General features: G+C 42.2%; 1 protein-coding gene across 2 annotated transcripts; it reads left to right on the forward strand.

The window, feature by feature from the left end:
- Positions 1-1,335: 1,335 nt before the first annotated feature.
- LOC133137394 (high-affinity choline transporter 1-like) lies at positions 1,336-14,706 on the forward strand. 2 transcript variants are annotated; one of them, XM_061255645.1, is made up of 9 exons: positions 1,336-1,382; positions 5,955-6,156; positions 6,739-6,852; positions 7,644-7,799; positions 8,375-8,523; positions 9,300-9,443; positions 10,592-10,745; positions 10,943-11,160; positions 13,353-14,706. In XM_061255645.1, exons 2-9 carry the CDS (start codon positions 5,973-5,975, stop codon positions 13,881-13,883), a joined length of 1,650 nt encoding a protein of 549 aa, XP_061111629.1. In that variant the 5' UTR covers positions 1,336-1,382; positions 5,955-5,972; the 3' UTR covers positions 13,884-14,706. The 2 variants fall into 2 exon arrangements, with proteins under 2 accessions (XP_061111629.1, XP_061111628.1); XM_061255644.1 differs by lacking the exon at positions 1,336-1,382 and adding an exon at positions 2,456-2,581.
- The last annotated feature ends 11,612 nt before the right edge of the window (positions 14,707-26,318 follow it).

Below are 26,318 nucleotides of genomic sequence, written 5' to 3' on the forward strand. Positions count from 1 at the left end.
AAAACCTTCAGGATGGGATTGAATTAGAAGAGGACACATCTATGTTCAATTGTGAGTTCTGTTTACCCTCTTTTTTGCTGCAAAAACGGTTTAAATCTTGATTGTTTTAATTGAACTTTTTCTTCAAACTTAATAAGTTTGTTTCTCATTCTAATTTACTTTAATGACATTGTGTATGTAATGCCCCTTCTATGCCTTATGAAAAGCGCTTTGATTTGCCTTGTGTATGAAAATTACTATACAAATAAACGGTCTGGCCGTTTGGCAGGTAAGATTGGAGTGTCTCTTGCACGATTTATTTATTTACCGATTTTCTTAGGCTACTTACTCATGTATTTATTTATTTTCAAGTTATCAAAACTTGATTATTGGCTATTTCGCATGACATTGTAATGCACGCAGCCTTGCGCCTAATTTTTTCTTTTGCGATGAGGTTGTTGGACCAGTTTACTGAGTTTGTAATTTACATATTTAATTGATGGTCTGTGTGTTACTGACGGGAGTCTGTACGAAACAATAGACTGGACTGTTTAGACAGAATATTGACTAATATTGTGCGCTGCTATGCCTACTGGTATCAGCATGAGCCCAAATGTCCACGAACACTATAACAACAAGATGTCGTGTTGTCATTATTTTGGCTTTGAGAATGTTAAGGAACATTATCGGAAATGTTCACCTGGAGATGACACGTGGAGACCGGAAGTCTCCTACTTTTATTCCACCCCAATGGCAATGTTACATTTTATGGATTTCACCCCTGGTGTCTGGTCCTAAAACGTTGTTCCATAGGAGAGGCCGGGGATGGTTGATACGCTGGTTGGTTGTCACACTGCTTACTAGTGCACAGGTTAAACCAGTTGAAACCATGTGAATGAGCCAACTCATAATCACGGCCATAAGCTACTAGATTTCTTGTAGCGTATGGCCATGATTATGAGTTGGCTTATTTGTATTACGAAGCGTTTGAATATTTCAAATGTCACTATAACTGACGTTGCCTTATTTGATTACTGCAGTGTTTTCTCTGATCTTTCGATAATCCCTGATATTTATATTAAATCTGAAGCTGTTAAAAACGGCTTAAATATTGATTCTTTTCATTGTTCTTTTTCTTCTAATTTATTAAGATTGTTTTTAATTCTAATTTACTGAAATTACATTTTTATGTTATGTCTTTCTATGTCTTGTGCAAAGCGCTTTGGCTATTTCGAATGAAATTGTAATACGGAAGTGAAAGAAGTGATATTCGGACGACGATTAGGTTGTTGGACTCGTTTATTGAGTTTTTCATTTACATATTAATTGACAGTCCGCGTGTAACTAACTGATAAGGGCGAGTCAAAGAACGCAGTCAAACGGACAGACAGGAGAAGAGGCAGGTAAGCCCGGAGAAAAGTGTCCGGCGTATTGATGACAAAAGTTCTCATTTACCAAATGTCTGCATCTAATTGTATTAGACATGGTACTGTCCCGCTAAAATGTATTGATGTACATTCTGTCTTCTCTTGTATTTGTAATCTCTTGCACTATTTATTTATTTAGTGACTCACTTTGGATACTCACGCAGAAACGAAGTTTTACTCATCAAATAGCGTAGCCCTTGGCACCGACCGATACATTGGAATTACCAATACTGGCAGCAATTCTATGTACAAACCCAACTATAAATATGTAGGCACCATAATCAGTGCGAAATTAGATGGATACCCAAGTGTCCTTCGCGAAGTGCTAATGTGATAGTACAGCGCTGAACAAATCAGAGCCGTTAGCAACATTCTGGTGTTTCTGTACACTCGAGCTTCTTGCGATGAGTTATTTGTGCATGAAAACAGCTATTGTTTTTATATTCAAGGTAACTTTGATTGTCCGGAATAACACGTGTAGCCTATTTAGCGATATAATTTGGGCGAGTGACATTATATGAAATGCAAGAAGTTCTTGGCACTATTATTTTGAAATCAACTTACATTTTACTTTTTATTTTATTTATTTTTTGCACAATAGCAAAGACAGACAACAAAAAAAGAGATTATCACAGTTTAAAATGTGCAAGGTGAGACATGAAACCCTACTGGGCTTATATGGGAGCCTCACCCAAGAGACCCAATGGTCAGAAACCATTGCATACAAATTATAGAAAAAAGAACTACAAAATTAACTATTATTTAAAGCAATCAAAGATAATTATAATTGAGAACAATAACTAAATATACAATATTTATACAGAATATAAAATGAAGAAAGAGATAAAGAGAGAGAAAGAAAGAAAGTGTGAAAGAGTGAAAGAAAGAAAGAAAAAATACATGTAAGATACACAATACAAAATAAAAGCAATAATAAAGTAAAACAATAAAGTAAAACAACCAGTCCCACCAGAATTATGCGTCAGGCCACCCCCGGGCCACAGCAAAGAGTCCACCAGGGCGCACCCACATCCCGCCCCTGACACCCAGGGGAACAGGATGTGGGCCCACCCCGACAAACTCCTCGCCACAGCCCGAAAACGGCCCACCGCACAACTCCGGAACTTAACAGATAAGACAAATTATTACAAAGTTGCTGTTACATTACTGATGAGGTAATTTTTTAGACTCTTCTTAAAGGATGATAAATAGACAATTTTTTAAATATAGTCGGGTAATTGATTCCAAAGACAAGGACCCTGATATCGCAAAGTAAATTGACCAAGAGTAGTTCTAAAGAAAGCAATATGAAGATCAGAAGACTGTCTTGTGGCATAACTGTGAACTTGGTTGTTGGAAAAGAATATATTACAGAAACTAGGAGGCAAGAGATGCATTCGTTGCTGGAAAACAAATAAGCAGGCTTGATACACATTTATATCATAAACATTCATAATTGCAAGTTTTTGGAACAGAGGTTTCGAGCTAGCCCGTGGTTCAGAAAAAGTAGCTATTCTAAAAAATCGCTTATGTAATGTAAAAAGGTGTCTTAAGTTTTGATCTGTAGGTGCTTGCCCATACTACATTACAATAGGAAAGAAAAGGATAAACTAAGGTGTAATACAGAGAAATAAGAATTTTTCTAGGTAAGACATGTCTTTGTTGCAGATAAATGATATATGTTTTTTCCAATTTAGATTTTCGTCAATGTAGACTCCTAAAAACTTGGCGGGCTGGACTCTGTCTAATGAATGATTAGATATGTAGACCTCTTTATTAAGGGTTGTTTTTTTGTCTATTCTGGACTGGACTTTGTGAGCTGGTGTGTGCCTTGCGAACCACTGCGGATAAAAAAAATTGGTTCAAAAAATTTTTTTCTACGGTTTTTAGAGTAGCAAAATTTGACTATTGCCTATTTTGCATGAAATTGTAATGCACACAGTCTTGTGCCGATTTTTTGCGATGAGGTTGTTGGACCAGTTTATTGAGTTGACATTTTTACTAACAGTCTGTGTGTTTAGACAGTCTGTGTTTAGACAGAACATTGTGCGTTGCTATGCCTACTGGTATCGGCATGAGCCCAAATTTCCATGAACACCCAAAAATCAAGATGTCGTGTCGTCGTTATTTTGACTTTGAGAATGTTAAGGGACATAATCTACATTTTATGGATTTCACCCTTGGTGTCTGGTCCTAAACTAGCGGAGGCCGGGGATGGTTGTTACGCTGGTTGGTTGTCACACTGCTTATATCTCACTCCCTGGAAGGCGCTGTTCAAAGAGTTTGGTATCAAAATGTCCAGTTTTGGACATGATTTGGACAATGATTTCATGAATAAACCGCGCATCACTGAAGCGAGGGGCGTTGGCGCGTTTAATATTTGTCATGTCAAATATTACCATTTCAACTTATTGATGTTTTTCTTCTATGCGTCTATGCTGTTAACTCATCTTCAAACAATTATCAACATTGAAAACTGTGTAGGGAGGGTTATCGTTTATATACGTATAATGTCCCTTCTATGTCTTATGTAAAGCGCTTTGAGTTGCCTTTTGTATGAAAATTACTATACAAATAAACTGTCTGGCCGTTTGGCAGGTAAGATTGGAGTGTCTCTTGCACGATTTATTTATTTACCGACTTTCTTAGGCTACTTACTCATGTATTTATTTATTTTCAAGTTATCAAAACTTGATTATTGGCTATTTCGCATGACATTGTAATGCACGCAGCCTTGCGCGAAAGTTGGACGACTGCTTTTTTCTTTTGCGATGAGGTTGTTGGACCAGTTTACTGAGTTTGTAATTTACATATTTAATTGATGGTCTGTGTGTTACTGACGGGAGTCTGTACGAAATAATAGATTGGACTGTTTAGACAGAATATTGACTAATATTGTGCGCTGCTATGCCTACTGGTATCAGCATGAGCCCAAATGTCCACGAACACTATAACAACAAGATGTCGTGTTGTCGTTATTTTGGCTTTGAGAATGTTAAGAAACATTATCGGAAATGTTCACGTGACACGTGGAGACCGGAAGTACTCAACCTCGTCATGTCCATCAAAGATATGGGCTTTTCAATTCAGAGGTGCCAGACCTCGTAGAGAAATTTGCTGTGAAAGGTTGGTGAAAAAACACACATCAGGGCATATTTTTCTTTCATTTAAACAGTCAGCGTGTTCTAAATAAACATCTTTGATGTAATAGATATTTCAATTTTGAATTTATTTGGTGATGACAATATTGTTTAAAAAGATCATTTTTTACTCAAAACTCTTTTTGTGACAACCAGCCCCATATTGTGTGACAACCAACCCTGTGAATTTGCATGGGTCCTACTAATATAAATTACTATATCATTCAAGGAGTATTCTTGATTTAGGAACATTTGACACAATACATAATACATTAATACATCCTAATTTGACTTTAACCCTTTCCATTTTGCCTCCCTAGCAGGCTATGTACGCAAATTTTGTACTAGTCCTATAAAAGTGTCAATTTCTCAAAAACGATTTACAGCAGAACAAATTTATGCAAAATATACATTAAAATACCAAAATTATAGAAATAATTTTTTATGTATCTCAATTCCTAAGTCAAGGACCAACCCCATAACTACTTTATATTTCTGCACAAACTTGATGTCAACTTGCGTACAAATTCTGCATGAGTTTTCCAAAAGCTGCACCCAGATGTCCCCTAATCTCGCATATCTGTTTGTCCAGGCACATGAATGTGTTTAGATAACATTCACAAAAGCTTATTTTTCTATTAAAACAGAATAGAAAATTTTGATTGAAAAATGAACAAAACACTAAATGTATTTATTCATGCAGCTTCTGAATGATATATATTTATGTTCTTTTATTAGAACATGATTTGACAAAGAATAATGGTATCAAAGATTGTTAGAATATGCCTTTTATTGTCTGAGTCTGTGATGAGGTGAGCGTTGTAAACCATGAGCGTGGTGAGGGCGAGGCTGGTGTTTAATTGCGCTGCTTTGCAAATAAGAGGCTGATAAGCATCTAAACTGCTGTTCTCGTTTTAAAAATCTGGAATTGCTATTTTGCGGTTTTTCTTACGTCAGTTTTTATTATTTTAGAAATTAAGAATTGATTGGGTCAAAATAATTTTTCCTAGGGGCCGCGGTGATGCAACAGATGCAGCGGACTTGCGGTTGCAGTTCACTGCAGTTGCACACCGGGGACCGGGGTTCGACTCCCGGTCCTGCCAAAAGCCAAGCTTGGCCGGCTCACGTGGAGCAGCATAATTGGCTCGCTGCTCCAGAGGGAGGGACCTGGCAGTGGATTACCACACAACAAAAAGCACCTCAGGCGCCTTGGAATCATGTAAAATGAGCATGAGACGAGACGGCTTGAAGAAGGCGTGTCGCTCTCTCTCGGGCCGCTGAGGGACGGGGTGTGGGCGGTGTATCTAATACTGGCTCTAATTGAATCAGACGGGGTACAATTGGCTACCAAAATGGGAGAAAATAAAACATTTTAAAAAATAACAAAAAATTCCTGTCTCATTTGCAGAAGCAGTAGAGGGAGAAGATGGCTGTAAACATCCCGGGGGTAATCGCTGTAGCTGTGTTTTACATGATCATTCTGGCAACTGGAATATGGGCATCTCGAAGGTCCAGGCAAGAGGAGAAGAGAACCGCTGGGACTGGAACAGAAGTCACCCTGATCGCTGGTCGAAAAATAAATATCACTGTGGGAATTTTCACAATGACGGGTGAGTGTGATTACTCCCTCAGCAAAGACTGACATTGAAAATAAAATACACTGAACCATATGTTGCGAAATTATGGATTATGGATTATTCCAAAATGAGCCGTTACATAAGTGTAAAACCACATACATAAAAACATGGAAACTTATTTACAGTGGTTTCGTGTTTCATTTGATGCTCCCCCTTGGGAAATCTGCCAAGCAGAGGGAAATTTGCATATATTTTTATGATAGGTGTTGGGGTTTTATCTCTTCATTATGGCGAGCTTTCTTCGGTCTTCAACTGTACAGATCTTTGTGCATCTTTGTTTTTTTTGGTCAGTTATTGAAATGTATTTTCAAACTACATTTTCTAAGCCTAGATTTTGCACAATAAATGTTCATCCAAGACAGTATCTGAAAACTCAAATTAATTGTGTTGGTTGAACAACCTGTTTTTGATGTTCGGGAGGGAAGGTCTTGGTCTCAAAGATAAGTAATGTTTTATGAAAAGAATGTGTTGGCTTGAGACAAACTGCTGGCAACAGCAATCGAGGAACAGATGCTACATTACAGAAGTTAAACAAGGTCTGTGTTTGTCTTTTAGCTACATGGGTTGGAGGAGCCTACATCATGGTAACATCTGCAGCTACCTACGACCCTACAAAGGGCTTGATCTGGGCAACGATGCCCCTGGACTATATCTTAAATTTTTTATTAGGTAGGTACAGTTTACATCCTGTTCATGGATATGTTATGGAATTTGTTATGAATGTTATGAAGTTATAGGTTCAAATTCTGAGGTGAATCCACTTATCTCCTCATGACAAAGTGTTTAACCATAATTACTTACATAAATATGTGACACAACACGGTTATCATCAAGCAGATGTCAATTTTGTTTAACAGAGGTAGATGGTTTTGAGAAAATCAAAGTTTTGTGAACGTTGGTCACAGTCTCACCTAGAAGTGACCTAGGTGTAGGAACTGGCCCATCAGCCACTGCTGTGAAGAGGACTGAGAAGATAGGTCTGGGGGTGTCAACAAGCTGCAGAATATTCTGTTTGCATAAGCTTTAGGTGGGAGGTTTGACCCTCCTGCTACGTTAAGATTTTATGACCGATATTACATTTGGGGTCATATTGAGCCCAACAGTTAAAATAAACACAAAAATATGGTAATAAAACATTTTTGAGCTCATTCTTGGTACGTTACTACAGCTTATTCACAATTGTTCAGACTAGCACCTCCACGTGTTCCATAAAGCCAGTCATCCACTCAGTATGGAGTTGGGGTAGTATTCTTTATTCTCGGTTCTTTTGGTAGCCAGGATTTTTTATGTCGACCTTTTTCAGTGGCCAGGTTGTGGTCACTGAGTCTGTACTTGGTAAGGAGTCGTCTCTGCTTCATATCTCGGACAGTCACAAGATCTCTCTCTCTCTCACTTTCTCTCTCACTTTTTTTCTCTCTTTCTCTCTCTCTCTCTCTATCGCTCTCTCTCCTTCCCTACAGCTGGTCTTTTCTTTGCTAAACCACTGAGGGAAAAGGAGTACGTCACAATGATGGACCCGTTTCAGCTGAAGTACGGGGACACTGTGAGCTGTGCTCTCCTGATTCCTACCCTGATCAGTGATCTACTCTGGATAGCTTGTGCCATGGCGAGTTTAGGTAAAGTCATGGTGCTGCTCGTCATGTCCTGTCTTTGAGTGACGTGTTCTATTGGGGCTTTTTCTCGTAGAAGGTCAGAAAACCTCGACTTCCGAGTTGTCTGGAACGCAACATGCGGCTTGGCCTGCGTCTATGACCGTTCCCTCTTAAACTCACAGCAGCCTTATAATAGCAATGAAGCCTCGTGACGCCAATGAAGTCTCATAATGCCTATGAAGCCTCATAATGGGGCGGCCTGTAGCGTAGTGGTTACAGTAAATGACTGGGACACGCAGGGTCGGTGGTTCTAACCCCGGTGTAGCCGAAATAAGATCCGCACAGCCATTGGGCCCTTGAGCAAGGCCCTTAACCCTGCATTGCTCCAGGGGAGGATTGTCTCCTGTTTAGTCTTAATTAACTGTACGTCGCTCTGGATAAGAGCGTCTGCCAAATGCCATTAATGTAATGTAATGTAATGTAATAATGGCCAAGGGGTTGGGGTTGATGTTCCAAACAGCTTGTTTTGTTAAGCCTATTGTTTGGCCTAGAATCAGGAATAAAACTTTGTGATGCACAGCTGTTCTTCTCTGTGACAGGAGGAACCTTAAGCGTGATTCTGGATATATCCTCTTTCTACTCCATATGCGTCTCGGCCGCTGTGGGCATAATCTACACACTTCTCGGGGGAATGTTCTCCGTGGCCTATACTGACATCATACAGCTGCTGTTCATTGCTGTTAGTATGGTAAGCTGAGGCAATCTATTCAATAAACAAGTAGTAAAGGTAGATGCCAGCTGACTGCTTTTCTACTAACAAAACTGACTTTATTTATATTTCATCCAGGTTTAAAAACTTCAAGTAATGAACTAAATACAAAAAACCCCATTTTGTTTTCAAATTCTTATTCTTATAGAATCTGAGAATGAATGTGTTGTTATATGTTGATCTCCTTTCCAGTGTTGTGTTGTGTTGTTCATTAGGTAGACCTATACACCAGCTTGTTAATGCAAATATTTAATAACCAATCATGGGCCAGCAACTAAATGAATAAAAGCATGCAGATGTGGTCAAGGGGTTCAGCTGTTTTTCAAACCAAATGTCAGAATGGGGAAGAAATGTGATCAAAGTGACTTTGACCGTGAAATGATTGTCGGCCCCAGACAGGGTGGTCAAAGCTGACAGGAAGCTGAGAGTAATGCAAATAACCACACATTACAACAGTGGTATGCAGAAGAGCATCTCTGAACACACAACACATCAAACCTCTAAGTGAACAGCAGAAGACCAATATGTTTAATAAATACCTAATAATATGCCCACTGAGTGTATATTCTATATGTGATATAGGCTACTCTATAACTAGGACAAAATTTTAGAAAAAGTTGGTGAACGTATTCTGAAAGACTGCATATTTACAAAAAATCCATGCATGGCAGCAACACCGTGTTTGTGTTTAAATTTGTGTTTGTACCTCTGTCTGTGCTTGTGTTTGTGTCTGTGCGTGTGTTTGTGTGTAATAGTGGCTGTGTGTTCCATTCATGATGCTGAATCCAGCATCCACTGACATCACGCTTACAGCATTCAATGGCACATTCCAAGCTCCTTGGGTGGGAATGTTGGAGCCAGGGGATGTGGGGTTGTGGATAGATGAATTCCTGGTTTTGGTGAGTGCAGAATCTGGTGTAGCTCATACCTTCATTGACATGTATATGATTTACTGGCACCACCAACAAATAACAGCATGAACAAGATGTTGCATAATAGAGTAGGCATACAGTACAAACATGTTCACAGCTAAAAATCACTTGATCTAGAGTGTAACCCTTTAACTGTGTAAAGACGAATGATGCGGTGTGCATGAGAAAACAGTCCCTTCAAATCTTTGTCGAATAAGTCTTATTTCTGAACATAGGATCATTGATTTTGTGACTCCTTGACCTCTTTGGGACCACATAATCTTTCACTCTGTAAACATAGCTTGTTCATAAAGTGTGTCAGCACATAGCAGTGTTTAAACTAGCGTGATTCATTGAGAGACGCTGCATTAAAGTGTTATATTGTAGAGTGTGGAGTGTGTAGTGCTGTGACCTCATTCATATAGGCCTGCTGTATGTCGTTCTGGATTAAAGCAGATAGGCTGTAGTATGTACGTATATGGACCTATACAGAATTATTCAAAAGTAATTAAACAAAGAAATCCTTTGAAATGTCCAGGAATCACTTTGATTCTCACTGCAGGAATACATGTTATAATGTGTTATTTGGCTGATGCTTTTATCCAAAGTGACATGCAGTTGATTAGACTAAGCAGGGGACAATACCCCTCGAGCAATATGGGGTGAAGGGCCTAGCTCAATGGCCCAATGGCTGCATGGATCTTATTGTGGCTACCCCGGGGCTTGAACGCCTAACCTTCCTGGTCCCTTAACCACTAGACGACACTCTGCCCCATAAGCCCTAACCAAATGAACCATCATTTCATTTTCTATGGAAATCATTTCACTTGCAGAATTTTGGCAAGCTTTTATGTAGTTGTGAGGGCTTATTTGCAGTTGTGAGGGCTTGTTTGTAGTTGCGAGGGCTTGTTTGTAGTTGTGAGGGCTTGTTTGTAGTTGTGAGGGCTTGTTTGTAGTTGTGAGGGCTTGTTTGTAGTTGCGAGGGCTTGTTTGTAGTTGTGAGGGCTTGTTTGTAGTTGTGAGGGCTTGTTTGTAGTTGTGAGGGCTATGAAGCCAGCACAAACTGAGAGCATAACTTGTGCTAGGCATGACGCCACTGACTTCCGTCTAACACGTTCAGGTTTTTTTTCTCTCAGAGTCTTGGGGGTCTGGCCTATCAGGCCATGCACCAGAGAATCCTGTCAGCATCGTCGGTCAGAGATGCCCAGGTCATGTGTTTCTCTGCAGCTGCTATTTCCAGCATCATGGGCATTCCTTCAATACTCGCTGGGGCAGTGGCTGCATCAACAAGTGAGAATTCATCCTTCTTTCCTTACCCTATTATCCAACCATTCCTTTATATGAGATTATACTGCATCCTCTTTGTGTGTGTGTGTGTGTGTGTGTGCGTGTGTGTGTGTGTGTTTACAGTACATTTGTGTGGTGGGAGAAGAATTAATAAATAATTAATAATTAATAATTTAATGAACAAACAACCTTTTTTCCAGACTGGAACATGACCAGCTACGGTTCTCCCTCTCCCTATGAGCGCGGAGAAGCCGGTAAAATCCTCCCGATCGCTCTGCAGCACCTCACGCCCAACTACATCTCCATCTTGGGCACCGGGGCTGTAGCAGCGGCTGTGATGTCATCCATGGACTCCTGTCTCCTGGCCTCAGCCTCCTTATTTACCCAAAACATCTACAAAGCATTGATTAGAAAGCAGGTGAGTCCTTTTCATGTCCAAAAACATCTACAAAACATCGATTAGGAAGCAGGTGAGTCCTTTTCATATCCAAAAACATCTACAAAGCATTGATTAGAAAGGAGGTGAGTCCTTTTCATGTCCAAAAACATCTACAAAGCATTGATTAGAAAGCAGGTGAGTCCTTTTCATGTCCAAAAACATCTACAAAACATTGATTAGGAAGCAGGTGAGTCCTTTTCATATCCAAAAACATCTACAAAACATTGATTAGAAAGGAGGTGAGTCCTTTTCATGTCCAAAAACATCTACAAAGCATTGTTTAGAAAGCAGGTGAGTCCTTTTCATGTCCAAAAACAGCTACAAAGCACTGATTAGGAAGCACGTGAGTCATTTTCATGTCCAAAAACATCTACAAAGCATTAATTAGGAAGCAGGTGAGTCCTTTTCATGTCCAAAAACATCTAAAAAACATTGATTAGGAAGCAGGTGAGTCCTTTTTATGTCCAAAAACATCTACAAAACTACCAGGCTTTCAGAACAGGGGACTTTATCTTTATTACCAGATAGCCAGTCAGACAGGCGAGGTTCAAAAGCCAGCAAACAGATACAGCAGGGATCAGGGAGGCAATAGCTCAGATTTCCAGCAAATAGACGTATCAATGGTAATCCAAAGAGTAGTAGTGATGACAGGCGAAGGGTCGAAAAACAAACAGGCTAATCAAACAAAAACACAATCCAGAGACAAAAGTCGAACAACAGAAACGGGTCGAAATACTACGGGTCAGAATAAGACGGACGGAGTAAGCTAAACTCGGAGGTCGGGCACAAAACAGGTCGCAACAGCTAGCAATCAGAAAATGCTGGAGAGTATGGTATAAACACATAACAATCAGGCAGGGAACAGAACAAACAAAGGGGTGTAAATAACACAGGAGGAATAACGAGAGGGAATGGGAATCAGGTGTGGGAAACAATCAGGAAGTCAAACCGGTGAGACGAATGAAGTGAAACTGACTGACAGGGTGGCTACGGTGCGCACAGAGGTAACAAAACACGGAACCGCTAAAAACAGACAGAATACAATACACTCAAAACACAAAACATTGATTAGAAAGCAGGTGAGTCCTTTTCATGTCCAAAAACATCGACAAAACATTGATTAGAAAACAGTCCTTTTTATCTTACATGCAGCAAGCGCACTCAGCTTCAGCTGGTGCCTGGAGGGGGGACGGTTGTACCGTGCCCTCATTTCACACAAGCCATTTGCGAGGGGTTTTCACTCAGAGACTGCAATGTCTTTTCAAAACTGAGGCATTGCTTGCGAATCACGAATATACGCGTGATAACAACTACAGAACGACAGAACTACAGAACGACAGAACGACAGAACGACAGAACTACCGAACAACAGAATGACAGAACAACAGACACTCTCGCGCAACTTATTTTACCTGCACAGGTATGGCCTGTCCTCTGACTGAGCTCCTAAAAAATCTTCCTCCCACCCTTCAGATACTTTTGCTAGTTCCCATCAGGGCAAAGACCGAGAACAAGCACACTGTGTAGACAAGGGGGTACCGCTTGTACAATACAAAACCAAAATTAGGTCGGGGGGGATTGGGGACGATAGATTTACCTATTGCCTACGTGAATGTGCTCTGTGGCATGCGTTCGGGGCAAATTCTATGTGAAAAGCTCCAAAAAGTGGAGGAGAAAATCTACTGCATCTCCCAGATCTCAGCTCACATGTGACAACGTTTGTGAGATGAGCCCCAGGTCTGCAAGAATGGGGCGAGGATTCCTCGATGTGGGGGAGTAGCAGAGACAGTCCGAGAGCAGCCTGCAGTGTAGAATAAGCACGCCATACTTTATTACATTATTACATCACATTACATTACATTACATTACATTACATTACGTTACTGGCATTTGGCAGACACTCTTATCCAGAGCGACGTACAGTTGATTAGACTAAGCAGGAGACAATCCTCCCCTGGAGCAATGCAGGGTTAAGGGCCTTGCTCAAGGGCCCAACGGCTGTGCGGATCTTATTTTGCGGCTACACCGGGATTAGAACCGCCGACCTTGCGGGTCCCAGTCATGTACCTTAACCACTACCGCTACAGGCCGCCCCTTTATCGGACTTCTCCGTGTCATCGATGGTGTGACGCTAAGGAAGCGACGCGTTTCCCCGTGTCTCTCTTCCCCAGGCCTCCGACCGAGAGCTGCAGTGGGTGATCAAGGGCTCGGTGACCGTGGTGGGGCTGGCGGGAATGGGACTGTCCTTCCTGAAGGACAGCGTCCTGCCGTTCTACGTCCTCAGCAGCGACGTGCTGTACACCGTGATTCTGCCCCAGCTCGTGTGCGTCCTCCACCTGCCCGTCGCCAACGTGTACGGCGCCGTGGGCGGCTACGTCTCGGGCGTGGCCCTGAGGCTGCTGAGCGGGGAGCCCTTACTCCGCCTGCCCCCCGTCATCCACTTCCCCGGCTGCAGGCTCGTCGACGGCGTGTACGTCCAGCACTTCCCTCACCGGAGCCTGGCCATGCTGCTGTCGCTGTGCAGCACCGCCCTGATCTCCTACGCCACGGCCGAGCTGCTCCGCCGAGGCGTGCTGCCGAGGAGCTGGGATCTCCGGCCGGCTCGGACAGACGCGCCTCGTGTGGGATGTGCTAACGTGACCGGTAACGCTGATAACAAACAGCCTGCGACTTCAGATCAACTCCTGGACACAAGCTGCTAGGGCGGTTGTTTTTTAGTTTTTTTTCCAAATGTGCTTCATGATTCTCATGATGCTATTCAGTGCAAAAACATAATACATGTTTTTTTTCTGACAGTTTCTCCCTCACCATTGACAACTCCACAGTCTCCCCTTCCCCTCAGGTTAAGAGTCTGGGTGTCATCCTTGACGGCACATTATCCTTTGAAAAACACATCAATAATGTTACTCGGTCTGCATACTTCCACTTACGCAATATTAATCGTCTTCGCCCGTCACTTACACCTACCAGCACTGCCATTCTTGTCCACGCCCTGGTTACATCCCGTATTGATTATTGCAACTCCATCCTCTTTGGTCTTTCACGCAAGTGTCTCCACGAAGTTCAACTGGTCCAGAACTCAGCTGCCCGTATCATCACCAGAACTCCTTCCATTGATCACATCACTCCAGTTCTCCAGCAACTTCATTGGCTCCCAGTTAGATCCCGTATTGATTTTAAGATCTTGCTGCTCACATTCAAAGCCCTTCATAACATGGCACCTTCATATCTCTCTGAACTCCTCCATAGCCACATTCCCTCACGTACTCTCAGATCCTCCTCTGCCTCCTTACTTGCCACACCATCTGCCCCCCGCCTGACCACCATGGGATCTAGAGCCTTTAGTCGTTCTGCCCCCCGCCTCTGGAACTCTCTGCCACAAGACATTCGCAACATTGACACTCTCCTCACTTTTAAATCTAGACTCAAGACACACCTTTTCACACTGGCATATTTAACCTGACCCTGATTGATGAGTTTTATGTTTTATGTTGATAATTTTATATGTCTTGTTGTATATAACATGTCGGTGCTATTGATTGATTCGTTTTTGTATGATGTTTTTACTGTGTCTTGTAAGGTGTCCTTGAGTGCTCTGAAAGGCGGCCACAAATAAAATCTATTATTATTATTATTATTATTATTATTTTCCCATTCAGACATTCAACTCCTGTTCTTGATCCAGTTCCATTAGAATGCATTTTCATAAGATTAAATAATTATCAAGTAGACATATAATTATGTTGACTTCAATTGCCAGAAAAACTAGAATTAAGAAAATGCTTGTTTTTTATTTTGCTCAATGAGGGCTGTCTTGGTGTCACCCTTCCAAAGAGTTCGCTGGTATGGAGGTTCCATTCCATTGTATTTTATTTTTTTGCCTTGGTGACCCCAAGGCACAACCAATCTCCGTAATTCTTAAACTGCGATCCTTTTGTTGCTTTTGAGCATCTGTGGGGATAATATGCACTTGCATCCTCTTCCTGGCAAGTTTGCAACCATTCCATATGTTTTACACCTTTTTATTAGTGTTGTTACAGTGCTAAGTGGTATGTCTAACTGTTTATGTATTTTCTTTGTACCCATTACCTGACTTGTGATGGCCAATTACTGTCAGTGTCTTCTGAATTGACAGTTATTTGGCTTTTCCCATGACTATATGCTTGTTACCTCATTTATATACTCTAGTGAAACAGGTAGTGATGGATTGACACAATACCGGTCCTTTAGACTGAAATTAACTAAAGTAAAATTGTATTGGAATTTACTTTGGCAATAATTCTTAGGGGTGCCAATCAGTTTGGCACCTGTGGTTTTCAGGAAAAATTTGATTACTAAATAAAAAATATTGAACCATGGGAGTAAATGTATTGAAATAAAAGTAAATCATTTTCTCATATGTTTCCCATATATTTCCCATAAGTTTAATACTTGGCAAAGTATTGTTTTCCAATTTGGGTCTGCTATGCAGTGGTGTCCCAAAGTCTGAGACCACTCTATTTTGCTTTTCCATTTCTAATTAAATTATCAGCATAACAATTTGAGTTAAAAGTTAAATCTTTTAAATTCATTGACATTAATTTCAGCCTTTTGCTTTAATGGCAACGTGCACTCAAGCTGGCATGGACTCCAAAAACATGATGCTTCATGTTATCCCAGCAATATTTAACAATGTTCCAAAGAGCATCTTGTGATGTTACTAAATGCTTGGCTTTTGTCAGTCTTCGGGTGCCCCCATAAATGCTCAGTGGGGTTGAGGTCAGATGTATTGTCCAGCACTCCTTGCTCTTCTTTGGTCTTCGAGTAGTTCTTGAAAAACTTTGATGTAACTTTTAACTTTTTGTTTATTTCTAGGATATAAATATATTTTCCAAGATTTTCAATGTGGTCTCAGACTTTTGGACCCCACTGTACATATTTTATGTTTATACACTCAGCGAGCACTTTATTAGATATTAGACTTATTTTTGACTTGCTGTAACTATCCGCTTAAGAGTTATGATGTGTTGTGTGTTCAGAGATGTTCTTCTGCATACCACTGTTGTAATGTGTGGATTTTGTGTTACTGTCACCTTCCTATCAGGTTGACCAGTCTGGCCCTTCTCCTCTGACATCTCTCATTAACAAGGCATTTCTGTCTGCAGAACTGCTGCTCACTGGATTTTCTTTTTTTTCCATTCTTTGCAAACTCTAGAGACTAGTGTGTTTGATCATTTTAGGAGATCAGCAGTTTCTGAGATACTCAAACCACCCTGTTTGCCACAAACAATCATTCCACAGTCAACGTCACTTGGACCACATTTTTTCCCCATTCTGATGGCTGATGTGAACATGACCCATATCTACATGATTGTATGCATTCCACTGCTCCCATTTGGCTGATTAGATAATCGCATGAATAAGTGGGTGTAATAAAGTAAAAATGTTCCTTATCAAGTGCTCAGTGAGTGTATGGTTAATTTATGGATTATCATGTGGGGGGGGGGGGGGGGGGGATTTATGAGTATCATCTTTCGTATGTAGGCATGATCTTTCTATCTAATTATCAGAACAACTTCATTCCTTCTTGAAATGCTGCCAGGCCAGTTGTGAAGGGATGAGTAATGTTGTATTGCACCACTCAACAGGAAAGGAAGGTCTCTGGCTCCTTGAGAGAAGAAGGAGGGGCAATCCACTTCATACTCTCAACACCAGAACTTCCTTTAAAAGTTCAGTGAGGTCCAGAAATGGCATTTGTGGAGGCCATGGAAAGTGCTAACATCTTCCCTCTGTTCATGAAACCACCCTTAATGCCATTGGAAAACGGGGACATCATTGTGAGGGAACAGTGTTTGTGATATAGGCTTCACATGGTTACCCCCTAAAATGACATTCTAATCCTTGGCTGATACATCACCATGCAGAACAATCCATGAGATTACCATCCACACCAGGTCCATCTCCATGTTTTACATTTTGCAACAGACATTGTGGGTTGATGGTTCCTTTGGCTTTCTCTGAAAATAAACCCATCCAGAAATAACATTTTCCATTAAAATGTTTGTCATTTGGCAGACACTTTTAATCCAAAGTGATTTACAAGTACATAGGTTCTTCCACAAGTTAAAAACATAAAATCCATAACTAGCAAAACATGTATGAAGAGCTATTCTAAACAAAAAGACAATAGTCATCGTGAGTGCAATTCTTTTATTTTTCATGTTTTTTACATTTATTTATTTATTTATTAAGGGTTAGGGTTAGACAAGAGGGATATCGCAAAGGGCAGAGGAAATTATGAGGGAGGAACATCCACATTTCAGTTGTGTTCATTGTTGGATTTAACGGAACCTTGTGGTTTTTCAGCTGTTTCACGATTGTGAAATTCCTTAGTCATCAAAGAAATAGTATCAGGGTATGTGACAGTTGGCTCAGAGCAACACTCCCTCCTAGTGTACTATGTTACATTACATTACAAGACACTTAGCAGACGCTCTTATACAGAGCGACGTACAATAAAGTGCAGATCAAACACAAGTACAAGTGCGAAGGGGATACATATAAGGATAATCATGGTGGTAAGTTAGGGAGGGAAAGGTGTAGCCTGAAGAGATGAGTCTTCAGTCTGCGCTTGAAAGAGGTCAGAGACTCTGCCGTTCTGACATCCACCAGGAGGTCATTCCACCACCGTGGGGCCAGGACAGACAGCACGCGTGAGCGAGAAATGTGTCCCATAGTGTCAGCACCCATTCCAGTCTGCTCTCTCCCCCACAGAAGGCACTTCCAGTGACGCATCGGACCCCCTCCACCCAACCAACTCTGCGACCACCCGCTGACCCCCTATGAGAACTTCACAGTCGCAGGGGGGGCTATGGAACGGCCAATCTGCCACACGGAAGGCTGAATTAATTACCACTCATGCCCCCCTCCTGTCCCTACAGTTCCTCGCCCTCCCCGAGACCTGGGTCACAGCTGAAAACACTGCCACTCCTGCCGGGCCCCCCTTCTCTCACACCCCCGGGCCATCCGGCCATGGTGGTGGTTGACCTCCCCCTCCTGGATATTCTGTTTTTTCCCCCTCTCCGACCTATCTATATGCACTTCTGAATACCACTCTGTCTGAATCAACCCACCCAATTAACCTCTGTATTGCTGTTGCTTATTGTCCTCCAGGGCCCCTGGGAAGTTGACACCCTATTGAGCTTTTTTTTCCCAGAGGACAGCGCCCTGCTGAGCCTCTTGGGAGACTTCAACATCCACCTGGAAGCCTCCAGGTCTGCTGCCTTCCTCCACTCTCCCCCAACCCACAACGCTGGAGACCTTCTAGACCTCATCTTTGTGAGGAACTGCTCCTCTCCTAACCCCACTGTTACCCCTCTACTATGTGTCTGATCACCACTTAATTTCCTTCTCCATCCCTCTTGCTCAGGAAAGACAGAAGTAATCTTCATCATGTGAACTGCAGGAGTCCATAAATAGACTACAGTTATGATATACACTCAGTGATCACATTATTAGGCATTTATTGGAGACATTTTTGGACTTATTGGTCATCTGCTGCTGTAGCCCATCCGCCGTTGAACATGTTGTGTGTTCCGGGATGATCTTCTGTTCTATATCACTATTGTAATGTATGCATGTGTGATTTGAGTTGCTTTCACCTTCCTGTCAGCTAGAACCAGTCTGTCCATTCTGTGGGCACCAAACATTGTGTAAACATAACCTTTTCCTTACCTGGAAAGAGATTTACATCTCTTTTACAAGGGAGTCCTGGCCGAAATGCCTTAAAATATAAAAAATAACTGATACAGTATGTGCGTTACACACAGCAAGACACAAAAGAAGATAGACAATATACAAACAATTTAGGCTAAAACAAGTAAAAACATTTAGGTAAAACAAGTGCGTGCAGTGTCCATTGCATTGCCGATAAGCAGTTTAACATTTTCTAAAGGTATCAGTGAATTAAGCTGGATTTTCTCTTGTAGCTTCTTCCATGCTGAGGGAGCAGCATCGCTGAAAACAGGACGTACTTTTGGAACATTAAACAAAATGACGTCATGTGATCTCAATGCATGTGGATTTGTGTTTGTCCACGCTATCACAGAACTTAAATACAGTGGGAGCTGACCAAGGACAGCTTTATGAATCAAAATTAACCAATGATACAAAACTCAGGCTTTATTATTTAACTATACCCCCACACAGGAAATGATAGATGGATATAATTTCAATTGGTCTTCTTCATATATCAAGTACTTAGGTATATATATTCCAAAAGACATATCACTACTTTATGACATTAATTACAACTATATCAATAAAAAGCTATATGAGGACATCAATAGATGGAGTTTGCTCCCACTAGACTTTGGTAGTAGAATCAGGGCAGTTAAGACGAACATTCTACCACGAGTGTTGTACTTATGCTTATCCCTCCCAGTGGAGATCCCTTCCAAACAATTCAGAGAGTGGAGTGAACATATATCACGCTTCATTTGGAGTAACAAAAAACCCAGGGTAAAATACTCAACACTTCAACTACAAAAGGGGACAGGGGGCTTAGCCCTTCCATGTTTAGAGGATTACTGCATGTCAGCCCAGCTGAGACCATTGGTGAATTGGTGTAATCCCACCTATGTGGCTAAGTGGAAGTGTATTTTGATGTCTCAAGTAGACATACCAGTGCAGTCACTTCTTGGCTGCCCTATAAGGAAAGAGGAACTGGCACTGAATTCAAACCCATGGATTAATCCTTCACTTAAAGTGTGGATGGAGGTAGTCAAGAAATTCCATATTCAAAGAGAGATTAATCAGTTGGCCAGCATACGATTTAGATTTTGTACCAGCATCTCATGACTCTAGATACAAGCAATGGTCTCGGCTGGGAATAACAGCTTTATGTAAAATTGTTGCTAACTGGGAGATGGACAGTTTTCAAAATCTATGCCAGATATATGAGTTAGACAGAACAGATTTCTATAGATATCTGCAGCTTCGCAGCTACTTCTGGAAAGAGATAAAAGGATCAAATTCAACTGAACCATCAAGACTCATTAGAGTATTTATTGATGCTTATAAATCAGGGAGTAGCAAGGGCATTATAAGCAAGATATACTCTGGCATCTCATCACTGAACAAACACTCAACAGAGTACATAAAACAAAGGTGGGAGAAGGAAATGCAAATAGAAATAACAGAAGAAATGTGGACCGATACATGGGAAACACAACTTTCTTCAACAAACTCCTTAACCTGGAGGGACTATTGCTGGAAGAACATTATTCGCTTCTTCATAACCCCTAAACAAAAATCCAGACAAATGGGAACTCCACTGCCATGCTGGAGGTGTGGGACAACCCTGGCGGACCATGCGCATATATTCCGGTCATGTCCCCACATCAAGCCGTTTTGGAAGGAAGTGTCCAAAATAGTCTCCGAGACATTGGGTTTTGATGTCAGTATGTCTTTTCCCACATTATATCTTGGACTTACCCCAAAGGATTTAAATAACAATGATAAAAATTAACCAAAGATATTGCCTACGGGGCTGAGAGTCAGGGCAGTCCAGCTTTCTGATACAGGCTACAGTGATGTGTGTGTTTTTTGGCTACAGTTAGGGAACAGTTCACTCATTTTGACAGCTGTCAAAACCGTTCACAACCTTAATGTGACAGGGTGGCATTCTGTTCCTGTTGAATGTTCCTGTTCCTGTTTATGGATCCCGCCTTCTGCATATATACATTCAGACAGATACTGCTTTGTCTGAATATATATATGCAGAGTCAATATGACACAATCAACTGCAATGCGGCAGTGTGGCGATATACCGACACAGTTCATATTGTGGAATGTTGTATGATCTGCGATGATGTGCTTTTGTAGTTGATGTAGGCGGACGGTGTCGTTTGCCAACACTGTACACTGTACACTGTACAGACAATGACCAGTTCCTGTTCATGGGTGAACAGATGTTGCCTTCCACCCTGTTACGACTGGCATTCAAGCAGCCAACAACAAAACATGGAGACCCGACAAGGAAAACACATTTAAAGAATTTATTGGAAATAATCTGTTCCTGTCTGAATGCGTGTCAGAGTGAATCAGTTTAGGGGTGTTTGAGTGTGAGTGCAAGTGCAGTGTGGAAATCCAAAATACCTACAACCAACAATCTACAACCTACAACCAACAACCTACAACCAACAGCCAACAACCAACAACCTACAACCGACAACCTACAACCTTCATGGCTCAGGAGGTAAGAGCTGTCGTCTGGCAGTCGGAGGGTTGCCGGTTCGATCCCCCGCCCGGGCTGTGTCCCTGAGCAAGATACCTAACCCCCAAATGCTCCTGACGAGCTGGTCGGCGCCTTGCATGGCAGCCAATCGCTGTTGGTGTGTGAGTGTGTGTATGAATGGGTGAATGAGAAGCATCAATTGTACAGCGCTTTGGATAAAGGCGCTATATAAATGCCAACCATTTACAACCTACAAACCACAACCAACAACCAACAACCAACGTCAAAGGCCTAGTACAGAGTGAGAAATCAATCTCTTGAGCTTCTGGGTGAAGCCACTTATCAAGGGTCTCTCAGGTGCAAACACCCAGGAAAACTGGTGACTCATCAAGCAATTATCTAATCAACGATTAGACCATTCCAGGGGAAGGGAGGGATGGCACGCAGCACTGCCCCCTGCTGGACGACAGCTACAACCTCAGCTGAGGAAGACAAATGGGAACTCCACTGCCATGCAGTCACAACCCTCAGGAAATCGTAACACAGCAACTTCAAAACTGTATTACATGTACTTCACAGCGCTATTTTCTTTTTTTTGTTCACTGTGGCGCAGAGACCTGATATTGTAGGACTATATTGTATTGTACTGTGATACAGAATGATGTGCAACAATTACATAGGTACAGTCTAGTGTAGAAAGTTGAAGGCTTATCTGTTCTCCAATCTAAATGTCTGTATTATGGATGCTACCATATAGTGACTCAGGTTGGGCTGGACTCTCTGCCCGGCCTCCCTCATCATGATTCATGACCTGGTCCCCTTCTCTGTTCTTGTCTTTGTCCTGCTCTGCCCTTGCTCTTGTTCTCACTGTCTCCATATTTGCAAAGTTCTTACAAAAGAGGTGAGCTTACCTGAGGTCTATTTATAGTGCAAAGGCTCAGACTGATTGGTGGTCAATTAGGTTATAAGTGTTTTCCTGTGTGTGTGTGTGTGTGTGTGTGGGTGTGTGTGTGGGGGTGTTGCCAATTTCAGGTGTGTTTTCACAATTATTTCAAGAGATTTAATTATTGAACGAAGTGTCTAATGTAAGAAACAGTGTGTAGTGTTTTGCAATAAGTGTGTTGCAGAATTGCAAACAAAGTGCAAAGCAGAAGGTGTGTTTGTACTTTTGTTTAAGGCATGATTACAAAAGTTAAGGTTCTGATACTTTTGTCTAAGCATTCAATTTTAGTGTGTAAGCAATCTGAAAAAAAATTGAATACGTAATGAAGTGCTCACTGAGTGTAGCTATAAATAGAACATTCTACCATTGTTGGAAATTGCACAGTTCAGTGAGACAAAACATGACAGGACTAGTTGTCTCCTAGCTACAATTTTGGCTACAGTTAGGGAACATATTTTTAACTTTTCACACCCCTAATTTTGGTAGCTGTCAACACAGTTCACACCCCTAAAGAATGTGACAATTTTAAAGAATTTTGAGCGTGAGGTGCAGGTGTGGCGAGGGGGAGGCGCCAGACGGCACGAAGTGGCAGAACGGAGGGGTCTTGTTGGTGTATAGGTCTTGATAAGGGATTGAATATATACAGGAGCTGATCCTTTAACTGCCTGGTATGCGAGCACCAAAGTTTTAAATTTGCGAGCCATAACAGGCAGCCAGTGGAGGTTGCTGAGCAGGGGGGTGACATGTGAATGTCTGGGAACATTGAATACCAGACGGGCTGCAGCATTCTGGATGAGTTGTAGGGGTCTGATGGCAGATGCTGGAAGGCCAGCCAGCAGAGAATTGCAATAGTCCAGACAGGACAGGACCATTGCCTGAACAAGGAGCTGAGTGGAGTAGGTGGTGAGAAAGGGTCGGATTCTCCGGATGTTGTACAGGAAGAACCTGCACGCCCGGGTCACCGTAGCGATGTTCTCGGAGAAGGATAGCCTGTTGTCCATCACCACTCCAAGGTTTCTTGCACTAGGGGATGAGGTCACTGTGGTATCCCCTAGTGAGATGGAGAAATCAGAGAAGGGAGAGGTTAAAGCAGGGATGAAGATGACCTCTGTCTTACCTGGGTTGAGCTTTAGATGGTGGTTGCCCATCCAGCTCTGGATGTCTCTCAGGCAGGCGGAGATATGGGGTATAGATATGTGTCTGATGGGGGGAAGGAGAGAAAGAGTTGGGTGTCATCAGCATAACAATGATAGGAGATGCCATGAGCAGAGATAATGGGGCCAAGGGATCTCGTGTAGATGGAGAAGAGGAGGGGTCCGAAGACTGAGCCCTGGGGGACTCCTGTAACAAGGGGGTGAGGGGTTGACACTCTTTCAGCCCAGGACACCTGGGAGGACCGGCCAGAGAGATAAGATTGGATCCACTCAAAGGCTGTGCCACAGATCCCTGTAGATGCCAGGGAGGCTAAGAGGATGGAGTGGTTGACCGTGTCGAACGCCGCAGAGAGGTCAAGAAGGATCAGGACAGAGGAGAGAGAGGTTGCTCATGCAGCCTGAAGGGACTCATTGACAGAGAGGAGTGCAGTCTCCGTCGAGTGGCCAGGTCTGAAGCCGGACTGGTGGGGGTCCAGCAGGTTATTCTGTGAGAGGAAGGAAGAGAGTTGGTTGGAGGCGGCTCGTTCAATGGATTTGGATAGAAAAGGAAGGAGAGATACCGGACGGTAGTTTTGAATGCAGGAGGGGTCTAGAGTGGGTTTCTTTAGGAGCGGGGTGACGTAGGCCCTCTTGAATGATGAGGGAAAGCAGCCAGAGCACAGAGAGGAGTTAACAAGGGAGGTGACAAACGGGAGGATGTCAGGCGTGATTGCCTGAAAGAGGTTTGAGGGGATGGGGTCCAGGGCACAAGTAGTAGGGCGGTGGGAGAGCAGGAGGTGAGACACATCAGCATCTGTAAGGGGACAGAAAGAGGAGAAACGGGGCAGACACAGAAATGGAGGAAGGCGTAGAAGTAGCGGTGGTCGCGAAGGTGCTGCGGATATCTGCAACCTTCTCATCAAAAAATACCACAAAGTCATCAGCAGTGAGCGAGGACTGAGATGGTGGGGGAGGTGTGCTGAGGAGAGAGGAGAAAATGGAGAACAATTGACGAGGGTTAGAAGTGGAGTTCTGGATTTTTGTTTGGAAGTAATTTCTTTTGGCAGTGGTGATAGCAGAGGAGAATTCCGCCAGGAGAGACTGGTAGGAAGACAGGTCCGATGGGTCTTTTGATTTCCTCCACTTCCTCTCAGCTGCACGTAGGCTGGGCCTGGAGGAACGTAGAAGGTCAGAAACCCAGGGGCTGGGAGGGGAGGATCGAGCAGGCCGGGAGACAAGAGGACAGAGAGAGTCAAGGGCCGAGGAGAGAGAGGGAAGCAGCACGGAAGATGCGGAATCAGTCACAGGGGGTCAGTGAGGGGTAGCAGAGGTTGGTGGGGTTCCGTCGCCATGGAGGGCCACGTCGCTGGAAGCGCGTTCTGAAGGGGAGAGAGCAGACTATAATGGGGTGCTGACACACCATACCATTCCAAAATGGGAGGGAGCGTCGCTCTGAGCACGCCTATATAAACTGCTAATTACTAATGCAAACTAGCGATCTAATAATTATCCTAACAATTGCAGCGTCCAAAGTATCTAACTGATTCTGATCACCTAATCAGAATAATGTTTGCGTGCATATGTGTGTGCTTGTGAGTGGGAATTAGATAATGCATAATGACAGTTATTTTGGTTATTACATGATTCATTTAAGTTAAGTAACACATTTGTTATGCAGCTGATAATGTACAGCAATAATGACCAAATTACGTAACACATTTTTTGATTATCCCAAATGTATTACATTCATCCAGCAGGTTATTAGATGAAAAATATTACATTATGAGGAGTTATTGCATTGTCTCATCTTGTGAGATTATCCACTTAACAACTAGTTTAGTTATATTTAATTGTTTATGGTCCTCATTTTACCCCTTACTTTTGAAATTGTCACGGAAACCCCCTTTGACCTTGCCTTATCTTATCACAGTTCTCTGCCAAGCGAACACACTACCTCCCCCCCCCTTTTGCCTGCCCCAACCTCATTCATCCCTCTGCAACGCACTGTTTTCCTCTGCTACATTTTCCACTATACAATGGCGCTCACTTACAGAGGCAATCAAACCCTAACCAACACCACCTTGTTTGTCTGTTTTTCATTGTAGGACAACCTTGTGTACTATCAGGGAGAACTTGTGAAGCCTGCACTCTGAATCTGCCTTCAGCCTGTTGACTCACACTGCCGTGTCTAGGAAAACGACAGAATTCTAAGTCCAATCTCTAATTTGTCAAAAAACTACTTCACGAGGGAAAAGACACCACGGCAGCAAGCTCTTCAGGAAAATCAGACTTTATTAGCACAAGTTCATAAAGCCGGACCAGTTTTGCCGAAAAATGGACCTCGATTGTCATTTTTACACCCATTTTATACACTTAACTCCTCCTAAAACTCCTCCTAAAACAGGTGAAAACATCATTGTGGCAAATCACCCACACTGTTCTTAGTTCAGGACGCCCTTGCCCCCGCGAACTGCTTTCTAACAAATACGTCATTTTGTATTTTTCCATGGTTTTTTTAAGCATGCACGTCATTTTATTCAGCTCAGGATATGTATGGGTCACTGTGTACTTCTAGCACAAATTAGCAGTTAATCATTTTGAAACTATACAGTTTGAAACTATACAGGTTACGTATCATACTTTAATATTTTTCTTTGCTCTCATTTCGACAGTTTACACTGTGGTTTCTTGCGTTTTCATAAGCTCAGCTGTAATTAAATGTTCTAGGTTCATTTGATTTGATAACAAGCAGCATACATGTGATATATCGATTACAGGCCGTATATATATATATATATATATATACACACAGACATACCCCTAGCATAAATCATTGAGTCTTGGA

Source organism: Conger conger, chromosome 9 (genome assembly GCF_963514075.1).
Source record: "Conger conger chromosome 9, fConCon1.1, whole genome shotgun sequence".
NCBI classification, from domain to species: domain Eukaryota; kingdom Metazoa; phylum Chordata; class Actinopteri; order Anguilliformes; family Congridae; genus Conger; species Conger conger.